The sequence below is a fragment of the Selaginella moellendorffii genome, unplaced genomic scaffold (genome assembly GCF_000143415.4).
Source record: "Selaginella moellendorffii unplaced genomic scaffold, v1.0 SELMOscaffold_158, whole genome shotgun sequence".
Taxonomy (NCBI): Eukaryota; Viridiplantae; Streptophyta; class Lycopodiopsida; order Selaginellales; family Selaginellaceae; genus Selaginella; species Selaginella moellendorffii.
The window spans coordinates 173,892-185,334 of record NW_003314419.1 but is presented as its reverse complement, the minus strand read 5'-3'; the positions used below and the strand labels follow the sequence as shown (position 1 = coordinate 185,334).

Below are 11,443 nucleotides of genomic sequence, written 5' to 3'. Positions count from 1 at the left end.
TTGAGTTACCTCAAAAGCTCCACTACACTGCCGCTCCATTGTGAGCCCTAGGGTAGGTTAAGTTCCTTACCCTAACATGCCTTAATGTACCCTTGAGCTTCCCTTTAACCAGTGTTGACCAGGTGGTCAAAGCTGGTGCTTAACAATTCTTCCCCCCAACAAAGTCCTTGTCCCAAGGACAAGTTGTATTGGTGATCACCCTTTCTGGGGAACTTTACTCAAGCTCCTAATCCATCTCCCACAGCTGTATACATCAAAGAGGCATTGGGCTTGTCACTTCGAGATAGTACACCTTTCAACTAGCTGATATAAAATACTCAATGAATTTTCACCCCAACTAGTAGCCACACTCGATAAGCTGCCTTACCAATGTGCTCCAGCACTTTATATGAACCAGCATAACAATGAGAAAGTTTATCACTTTTCCCACTCTACAAAGGCACCAAGGTGTTCTGCTGCTCACTTGATAGAAAAATCACTCGTACAAAGACAAGATCACCCACTTTATAATCCCGGTGATACTCATTAACAAACTTCTCTGCTCTATCTTGAGTTGCATACAAATTCCATTTGCACACCACTAGAATCTCATTAAGTTCTGTAGCTAGATCAATCGCCTCTAAATCAAGCTTGTCTTGAACATCCTTACTCAAATGCAATCCCAATTCCACTGTTGTTCGGGGATGCCTTCCAAACATGGCAAAGTAAGGACTTAGCTTAGTTCCAATGTGTTAGCTATTGTTATAAGCAAATTGCACCAACAGAAAATATAAATCTCACTATCCCTACCTTTGACCAATGCTACAGCATAGTCCACCTGATTCACACGCTCAATTTGCCCATTCATCTAAGGATGATTTCCACTCAAGAGTTTCAAAGTCACTTGCATAGCCTTTGCAAAGCTCTTCTAAAATCCACTTGTGAATTTTAAATTTCAATCACTAATGATGTCTTCTGACAAACCAAAATAAGGAAAAACTTTCTCCAAGTAGATCGCAGTTAAGTCTGAGGCAATGATAGTCTTCCAAAGAGCTAACAACCACACATACTTTGTCAACTGATCCACTATGACACATACTTGCTCTTTTTGCCTCTGTGTGTGTGGCAAACAAGTGATGAAGTCCATAGAAATATTACACCAATGACTCTAAGGAATAGGTAAAGGTTGCAAAAGTGCCCTTAACTTCTCCCGTGGCACCTTAACCCACTGACAGAGCTTGCATGATTTACAATACTCAAGGATATCAGCCTTCATATTCCTTTAATAAAAATTGTGCTTAATTAACTCATACATCTTCTTCCCCCCAAAATGATTGGCCTTTGGATGATCATTATAGTGAAATAAAACTTGAGTAATTTATGCATCCACCTGTGGCAAATATACACAACCATTGTAGTAAAGAATCCTATCCTTCAATGAAAAAGGTGCTTTCATCTAGGCTCACAAAGAGACCATCTTAACATTCTAAGCCTGAGCATGCTCAACCAATTACCTAAACTCATTGACCACCTTACTCAAATGATGACAAAACTATGTTTGTAATGTCGTCATATAACAAACATGAGATAAAACATCTGCCACCACATTTGATTTTCCTAAACGATGCTTAACAAGAAACTCCCCAAACTCCATGAGTTTGACCATCAAATGAGCTTGCCTAGTATTCAACTCCTTATGTGTGAAAAGATACATAAGAGGTTTGTGATTTGTCAGCACTATGAACTTTGCACCATAAAGATAGTGCCGTCACATCTACAAAGCATGAACAATAGAGAGTAACTCTTGCTTATATATGGAATAGCATTGCTTTACAAGATTCAAAGTTTGACTCTCATATACAATAGGCTGTCCCTCTTGCATAAGAACTCCTCCCAGTGCATAACCACTCACATGTAAGCTCCTGAATTTGGACTTTCCGAAATGTCATCTAACATAGTACTATTCAAACCCAATAACGTTTAACCCCAAATATCCCAAAACCGTTAATCAATTGGAAAAGGGGGTGCACTCTTATTCATGGGCCCTTCTCCTTTATATTTAAACTTCTATGGATCATCTCTCAAGTTGTTCCCTTTAGTTACTTACAATCCATCATGCTTTTCTGCAAGTTCACGCCCTCGTAAATGGAAGTTGAGAGCCATAGCTCTCTTGAGAGCCCCACTCTCTTAACACCCTACCCCTCGGGTCAAACCAGCTAGAGCAAATTAAACTTGCCAGATGTCAATCAACATGTGGTGCGATTCCCTTAACCAATTAATAGAGTCAGACTTGAGACCTCTCTGATATCAAATATAAACTCTTGAATTTAAACTTCCCAGGAGGTCACCCAACCTAGTACTATTTAAATCCAATGACACTTAACTTTAAATATCCCAAGACCCTTAACCAATTGGAAAAAGGGGTGCATTTTTGTTTATGGGCCCTTTCCCCTTATAGATCATTTCTCAAGTTGTCCCTTTCGTTGTTTATATTGTATCACATGTCACCTCATATGATTTTGAGGGATTAACAATGCGAAGCACTGAAGTCTCACTCAACAACCATTTCAATGCCATAAAACTCTCTTCATGTGGCTTTTTCCACTCAAATGGCACATTCTTCTGCAACAACTGTGTCAAAGGAATAGCAAACTTATGTTGGAAACATCGGTAGTAACTAACCATACCAAGGAAGGTGAGTAACTTAACCAGTGAAGTTGGTGTAGGCTAGTTTTCCACCACAACCACTTTCCTTGGATCCGTCTTGACACGTTTAGATGTCATAATATAACCTAGATATTCCACCTCTGACTTTGCAAACTCACATTTGCTCTTCTTCACATAAAATTTGCTATCATATAGTAACAAAAGAACATTGTAGTAACAAAGTTGTCATTGCTCCCACTATCCAGTAAAATTTGCACTAGACTGCCATAGAACACGCCCTCCAATATTAAAGCTGATTCACAAGTGTCCTTGAGATCCATCTTGTTTCACATACAATTGAGTTGACGAGCAATGATCGAAAGCCTCTTCCTCTGACTGGAATGGTCATCCTCGTCATCTTCACATTGCAAAGTCTGCAAGTTCTTAGTATCTGACTTACCATTAGTAGAAGATTGGCCATTCTTTTTGCCCTGTATGAGACACAAATCCCTAAGCCCCAAAGTGGAGCTGAAAGGGTGCCACGTAGTAGTGGCCAAAGCAAAAGCCAAACGAGCGTAACACGTTTGGATTAAAAGGCTCCGACTTGAAAGGTTGAGAGCGGGAGTGGAACTCCCAACAGAGTGCTCAAAGAATGAGCATGAAGCGAGCAATAAGTGAGGCTCCAAAAAGAGACCCAAAAGGACCAACACGTGATACGAGGTGGACTCTGAGATGGAGTCCAAGATGGACCCGAGTTGGAGTCCGAGGTGGAGTCCGAGATGGAGTCCGAGATGAACCTGAGTTGGAGTCCGAGATGGACCCGAGTTCGAGTCTGAGGTGGAGTCCGAGATGGACCGAGATGGAGTCCGAGATGGAGTCCGAGAAGGACCCGAGATGGAGTTCGAGGTCGAGACCGAGACCAGGACCGAGACTGAGACCAAGACTGAGACTAAGACCGAGATCGGGACCGAGACCGAGGCCGAGACCGAGGCCGAGGCCGAGTCCGAGTCCGAGTCCGAGTCCGAGTCCGAGTTCGAGTCTGAGAGGGTGAAAGCCCAAAACGTTCATCTCCCAGACCCTGGGGGGTTTGGTGAACTCCAAAAGTATAGTAAGGGGGAGGATTGCAGTGGAGCCAGTTTGGCCAGGAAAGGCCAGTTTGGCCCAGGAAGGCCAGACCCAGTGTTGGGTGATGAACTGACCACTGGGAAGTCCAAGACTAAAGTGAATATGGACCAACAAGAGGGGTAGCTTGGTGAAGTGTTCAAGAGCCGGCTCTAGTTCCCCCAGGAGATCGACTGGCCGATGCTCCCTTTCTAAGTGTGGGTGGCACTACCTACTTGGATACCTGGTATGGCTCAACGGAACCTCGCTCTAAGCCCATGGCTACAACACCCAAAGGCAGAAGGCGAGGAGAGTACCCACGAGGCCCGCGTAGGGCCACGGTGTTCCAAAATGTTGCCCCAAAGTCCCAGACTGTGGAAAGGAAGAGGAGTAGCCCTCTAGTGTGGTGACAAGGGACATAGTCACATAGTGAGGAAGTCCTAGAGGACAGTTGGACTTAGTGGTTGGGCCTATTGGCCTTGATCCAGTGGCAATGTTGGTGAACACGGCCATAGATAGGAAGGGACTTGATGGGGACCGGAAAGGAGACATTGGGGAAAGTTATTCCCCATGTCTGCAGGCATCTTGAGGATATTATGGAGTGGATTTGGGATAGCCACTCATGGATGGATGGCCTAGTCTTTAAGAGACGGAATTGTAACACAGGTGGTGTTGGACCACCGATGTGACCAAGGTGAATGGGCATGGCCTTGCGTAATGGGTTGGTATGTCAGTGGAGCACTTGGACCAAGTGCAAAAGTTGAGTGGCGTGGATGCCATTCACGGGGCTAGCAAGCCCCAAGTTCTGAATGAGACTTATGGAGGTTGTGAATGAGACTCCTCCAAGTGGTCGGAGGTGCGGTTAAGTGACTAAAGTATAATGGAAAAATTAGTCACTTACAACTTGGTATTGGAGCTGTTCCTTAGTCTGACTCTTATTGGTGGCCAAGCATATCACCACTTGTATTGGAGTTGGAAGGTCCTAGATATGGACCTATCTTCGAGGAGTAGCATGTCGAGAGGACATGGCTCTACACTCAAGTTCATGGGTGAACTTGGGCGCGATGTGGTGGATAGAAAATGGCCAGTAAGGGAACGACTTTGGGATCTTGGGAACAGTATAAGGGTTTCCTTAGAGAGTTGAGGATGTGATCCAAATGAGCGTTTGACTTAGCAAACTGGCTGATGTAGTTGTGGTAAACAACTACAGTTGGGATCACGGGAGAGATGTGGACTCCAAAACAATAAAGGAGTCACAAGATTACCCTTATATAATTGAGGCTGGTACTCATAAATTTGAGACCGGAATTGGTGACTGTGGGAGGTCAAACACAAAAGAGGACACTGGTCCTTGAAATGGTAGTCGGGCCTACCTCTAATAAATGCTGGAACAACCCAAGGAGTTGGGGGTGTATTTAAAGATGAGTTGCTATTCTCATCACATGGACAAGTGGTCATAAGGGGCAAAGGTTAACCCCAAGAAAATCATCAAGTGTTGGAGTAACACTTGCAAAGATTGTCCTTGTGGGTAGGACATGAATACAAGAAGTTGTATTCCAGCGAGTTGGCACCTCGAAGACTAAGACCTTGCAGGTTGTTGGATTAGCAAAGTCTAAAATGCTGGATAACTTAAGTGGAGTCAGGGAATGGTCCTAAGGAATTGGTTGAAGCATTTGGACTCAGGTGTATGGTGCCCCATGAAGTATGGGGAGGATCATAAGATCTAAGTATGAGAACAGTAGGTATCTCATTGATGGTAGAATGTGCCATACTAAAGTTGTGGGAAAGATGTTCCCAGAAGAAAACAACTTTGGCACAGAGTTGGGTGCAAACACTATGGTGCTGTGCTAATGGATAGTTAGCATGAGGAATAACTATATTGGTCTTGGCAAAGACCTAGACACTAATAAGTAATGTCATAAGGATAGGTTCGCAGGGCCAATGGTGTGGAGACGACACCAAATGTGCCAAGGTGTAATACCTTGAGGTTATGTTGGTGGGTTCATAAGAACCCCTTGCCAAGGGAATCCTAATGGAAATGGGAATGGCATAGCTTAAGCTGGAAGGCATGTGGTAGAGTGTGGTGACCAAAACAATGATGGAGGTGTGAAAGCACCAGCAATGAGTTGTAAGACTTAACAACTATGAGGCAATTAAGCAAAAGGTGCAAAATAATAGGTTTAACTGGTAGAAGGTAGCTACCTGAGACTTCTTAATGGCATAAGGAAATTAGATATACCCTTATGGGGGATAAATTGCTTATGTTGCAATATAGTAAGTCAATGTCGTAAAAGGGAATGCTCATTGTCAAAGAAGCCATCATTTGGGACATCCAAACACTCTAGAACACTAGGAGGTGGTGTTTGATGTCGCGAGTGCAATAGATAAAGCCCAAGGGACTAAGTTCCTAGCGAATGATGGATAGAAGGTGCTATCCAAATGTCCAAGGTTGCGGAGACAGGAGAAGACTATCTACCCAAATTGGACAAAGCCAAAAATGGAATTTTGGCAAGGCTAGTGATGGGCATGTAAGGGCCTATAAGAAACAACATTAATCCCAGTGTGTGGGATTATAAGGTGAGCATACCTGGATTGAGGAACCACTCCCTAGGCTATCGGGTCAGTTCATCCTTAAGAATATTTGCGAAGGCATGATAGAAAGTGCAAAGCTATCTTCCTAGTCTGGAGGAGAATGACCGAAGGAAAGGTGTGAAGCCAAAAGCAAGTAGTAAGGGGATAGAACTAAACTATAGGAATCGAAAGGCATAACCAAGGGTGGTTATGTCAGTTGGGAGTGGAGAATTAAGTGGGGGCTCAAGGGTGTTGTTGCTAGCAACCGTGATGTTACGCTTGGCTTTCTAGGTACTTAGCTACCTAGAATCGTCTTTGGGAACTTTGAACGAACTCTGTCCCTTAGCTTGCTAAGGCCTCCCTTTTCGCAAGCTTTCTAGTTGCCATATAGTCTAACATGGACGATTCCATATTTTAGACTCTCTATAAATGGTTCCTAGAATGCGCGAAATCAGAGTAGCGCAACAGAAGCGTGGTCTTGAAGCTGCCCATGAGGCGACGCTATCAAGGTTGGGGAAGTGGTTCCCGAGTGTTGATCCATGGAAGGGTTGCAAAGTTGGGCTGTGGACGAAGCCCATAACAAAAATTGCTAAAGAGACCTACTAAGGGTGAGCACCTGCTGGACTTAGCAAAGTAGAGCCTTTGCCATGGAACTAAAAGGATACTTCGAGAATGGAGGTAGTGATCCTATGTTGCTTAGTGCAACAATTAATGGATAAAAGCAAAAGACTAGTGGCCAAGTGTGGGCCATGGAGTTCATTGGAAGGAATCCAAATGGCAAAGTTAGGCATGGAACACTAATGTGTTGGATGCTAACGGATTATGAGAAAGGAAGTGTGCTTCCAAGGATGGATTCCCAAATGCTCTAATTTGGCAAAGGTGAAAGCTCCAAGGGAGGGAGCGGCGAAGTAGCCAAAGGATAGGGCCGTGGATAGCTCTAGCACAACTTATGATGGCTGGAACTTAGTGCCAAAAGTGGCATAAAATAGAAAAGAGGACAATGGCACCCTCAAGTGGGGAGCTTCCTAAGATGGGAAGTGAAGTTGCACAATATGTGTAGTGAAAGGTGTCAAAGACACCAAAAAAATTGACTTCGAGAAGTCAAAATTAAAAGTTCCAAGGTGAATTGGTTATGTCAATAGAAGTTGGGGCTACTCGAGAATGAGTAGTGGAATTGAGTTAGAGAAGGTGTTTCTAACGGATTTAGCGAGAACTGAACCAATAAAAGAAAGCAAACCACCCCAGGTGGCCAAATAAGTCTTTATGTTGGAGAGACTATACCCCTTAGAGGACGGACAAGGTATGGTGAGCCTTCAGGGTCAAACAATAGACAAATATTAGCTGGGTGCCAAGGATGGAAATGATAATACCTGCGGGTGTTACTTTATAAAAGGGTTTACTGTTCAATGAGGACATTGAACTTCGTCTATGGGTGGTGGAGTTGTGAGACACAAATCCCTAAGCCACAAAGTGGAGCCAAAAGGGTGCCACGTGGTAGTGGCGAAGCAAAAGCCAAACGAGCGTAACACGTTTGGACTAAAAGGCTCTGACTTGAAAGGTTGAGAGCGGGAGTGGAACTCCCAACAGAGTGCTCAAGGAACGAGCATGAAGCGAGCAATAAGCGAGGCTCCAAAAAGGGACCCAAAAGGACCAACACATGACATGAGGTGGACTCCGAGATGGAGTCCGAGATAGACCCGAGTTGGAGTCCGAGGTGGAGTCTGAGATGGAGTTCGAGATGAACCCAAGTTGGAGTCCGAGATGGACCCGAGTTGGAGTTCGAGGTGGAGTCCGAGGTGGTGTCCAAGATGGACCGAGATGGAGTCTGAGATGGAGTCCAAGATGGACCCGAGATGGAGTCCGAGATGGAGTCTGAGATGGACTGAGACGGAGTCCGAGATGGACCCAAGATGGAATCCGAGATGGAGTTTGAGAAGGACCCGAGATGGAGTCCGAGGTCGAGACCGAGACCGAGACCGAGACCGAGACCGAGATCGGGACCGAGACCGAGGCCGAGGCTGAGTCCGAGTCCGACTCCGACTCCGAGTTTGAGTCTGAGAGGGTGAAAGCCCAAAGTGTTTGTCTCCTAGACCCTAGGGTTTTGGTGAGCTCCAAAAGTATAGTAAGGGGGAGGATTGCAGTGGAGCCAATTTGGCTAAAAAAGGCCAGTTTGGCCCAGGAAGGCCAGACCCAGTGTTGGGTGATGAACTGACCACTGAGAAGTCCAAGACTAGAGTGAATACGGACCAACAAGCGGGGTAGCTTGGTGAAGTGTTCAAGAGCCGGCTCTAGTTTCCCCGGGAGATCGACTGGCCGATGCTCCCAATCCAAGTGTGGGTGGCACTACCTACTTGGATACCTGGTATGGCTCAACAGAACCTTGCTTTAAGCCCATGGCTACAGCACCCAAAGGCAGAAGGCGAGGAGAGTACCTACGAGGCCCGTGTAGGGCCACGGTGTTCCGAAATGTTGCCCCAAAGTCCCAGACTGTGGAAAGGAAGAGGAGTAGCCTTCTAGTGTGGTGACAAGGGACACAGTCACATAGTGAGGAAGTCCTAGAGGACAGTTGGACTTAGTAGTCGGGCCTATGGGCTTTGATCCAGTGGCAGTGTTGGTGAACACGGCCATGGACAGGAAGGGACTTGGTGGGGACCGGAAAGGAGACATTGGGGAAGGTTATTCCCCATGTCTGCAGGCATCTTGAGGATGTTATGGAGTGGATCTAGGATAGCCACTCATGGATGGATGGCCTAGTTTTTGAGAGATGGAATTGTAACGCAGGTGGTGTTAGACCACTGATGTGACCAAGGTGAATGGGCATGGCCTAGCGTAACAGGCTGGTATGTCAGTGGTACCTTGGGGTGTCGGTCATGGGATCGGACACGTGGAGCACTTGGACCAAGTGCAAAAGTTGAGTGGCGTGGATGCCATTCGCGGGGCTAGCAAGCCCCAAGTTCTGAATGGGACTTATGGAGGTTTTGAATGAGACTCCTCCAAGTGGTCGGAGGTGCAGTTAAGTGACTAAAGTATAATGGAAAAATTAGTCGCTTACACCCTGCTACTTGTTCTTCAACTGTGAATAATCAATCTTGTAGTGTCCAAGTCTGCCACAATGATAATAACCTTGTCTATAATTCTTCATAAAGAACTTTTGCTTCTTTGACCCCTTTACATCCAAAGTAGTTACCACATACTTTAGCTTGTGATGCTTGTTCCCATCCTTGTGTCCATAGTGATCATCACGATGATTCTCGATAGAAGGACTCCTGGAATGCTTGTGAGACTTGTGCTTGTCATTATCAAGTCGACAAGCCACATCAAAGAGCTCCTCCAAACTCTTTGTAGGCTGAGAATGACACAAGTGTTATTGCATGCTCTCACTATGAAGACCATCAATGAAGTAAGACTTGTTTTGATCTGGATCCCTTGTGGGAACACAGCTAATCAAGCTAATAAACTTCTCAATATAGTCCCCAAGAGTTATTTTCCCTTGTTGAAAATGTTAAAGTTCTATGCGAGCATTTATGTTATAGTGAGGGGAAAAATGTAAATGAAAAGCAGCCTCAAACTCATCTATGGTAAACACTGGTGGTTTCTTATCCACAACACGAAACTCCTCAAGCCAATTCCACCATTGAAGACTAGTATCACACAAAATCATTGGAATAGCTATTAAAGCCTTTACATTTGAAGTTCCCTTAATAGCCAAGAACTTCTTCACATTGGTTAGCCAAGCTAAACATTCGTTCACACCACCATCACTAGAAAAGGTTGGAATTTTGAGTTGATCTACCAAGGAATGCTTACTTGGAGTGCCACTATATTTAGTTTTGAGTGCCTCAACACACTCATGCATGGTGTCCATCATGCCAAACATCTTGTCTTGCATCTCTTGCTAATTTTGATTTAAAGCTCACAAGAATAATATCTTGAATAGTCCAAACCTCCATAGCTTCATCAACACTATCATTAGCACCACCATCAACAATAGGATTCTAGCATTCAACTTGGTGGGCCATCACAACCATCTTCTCTAATACCAATATTATGATCTAGTGCAAAAAGGTAAAGATCTAGTCTCTCTAGACTATGCTATGCCTCCTCTTGAGGTTCCTCACCACCCAACCACCCCCGAGCTACCTCAAAAGTTCCATTATGCTACCACTCCACCGTGAGCCCTAGGGTAGGTTGAGTTCTTTAACCTAACATGCTTTAATGTACCCTTGAGCTTCCCTTTGACTGATGTTGACCATATGGTTAAAGCTAGTGCCTAACAGTTGGGTTATCATTGGAAGAGCTATATAGAAATCCTAGGCTTGTTGGAGAGTACAGTAGTTTTTTTTATTGTCTCAGTAGTGAATTTGCTTGGCCAAGAAAGTAAACTATGGTTTGGTACTCAAAGATGTACTTCTTCAAAATAAGTTAAGAGGTTTGTGTAGTTTTTATTTGCTATTTACCAAGATTGACATTGGCTAAATAGATTTCATTTGCTATTTCACTAATTAAAGCAAATATCTTTCAAAGAATGTATGGCTATTTATAAATAAATAGGTATTACAAGCGGTGCGAAGCAATGGGTGTTGATGCTAGCATCCCGCCAGGTTGTGAGAATTGAGCAGATGAATGGTTAGAGCTGTTAGTTCTCTCCTTGTTTTTCCTCTCACACAAGACTATAATTCAGAATTTGGCATCTGGTTTGGCACAAACTTGTGTACTTTTTTACCCCAAGCAGACATGTTGGCTTATGGTAGGGTCAGTAAGGAATCTCTCGTATTCTTTCACTGTCTAAATGTTTCTTTCTTCAGATCCTCAAGGAACTTCAAGCGGAAGGTGTCCCAGATTATTTGATTCCTCACAAAGTAAGTTCCTCAAAGTTCTTTCCTTGCTGCTCTATAGTTACCTAGCATGCTAGGTGAAAGCTTGCAAAAATTCATCGACAACCGTCCAGCCTTGAGCATACTGCTACCAACTCTAAAGCCATACATAGTTGGCCAGCTTCTAGCATTGTATGAGCACTAGGTCATGGTATCTGGGGAATCAACTCCTTTGATCAATGGAGTGTGGAACTTGGCAAGGTAAACTTGGCCTTCCATCATCTGAAACCAATTAAAAACCCAACCTTTTCATTTTAGGTGCTTGCATCCCA

At 44.4% G+C, this 11,443-nt stretch overlaps 1 protein-coding gene across 1 annotated transcript in view; it reads right to left on the bottom strand.

Moving 5' to 3' along the window:
• Nucleotides 1-431: 431 nt before the first annotated feature.
• The window catches only part of LOC9663311 (intraflagellar transport protein 56), a 48,377-nt gene continuing 37,365 nt past the window's right edge, over nucleotides 432-11,443 (bottom strand). Inside the window, exons 11-12 of the mRNA XM_024667141.1 lie at nucleotides 790-847; nucleotides 432-670 (exon numbers count right to left, since the gene is read on the bottom strand). Of these exons, the coding sequence (XP_024522909.1) occupies nucleotides 432-670; nucleotides 790-847 (297 nt within the window). The remainder of the gene's footprint in view (nucleotides 671-789; nucleotides 848-11,443) is intronic.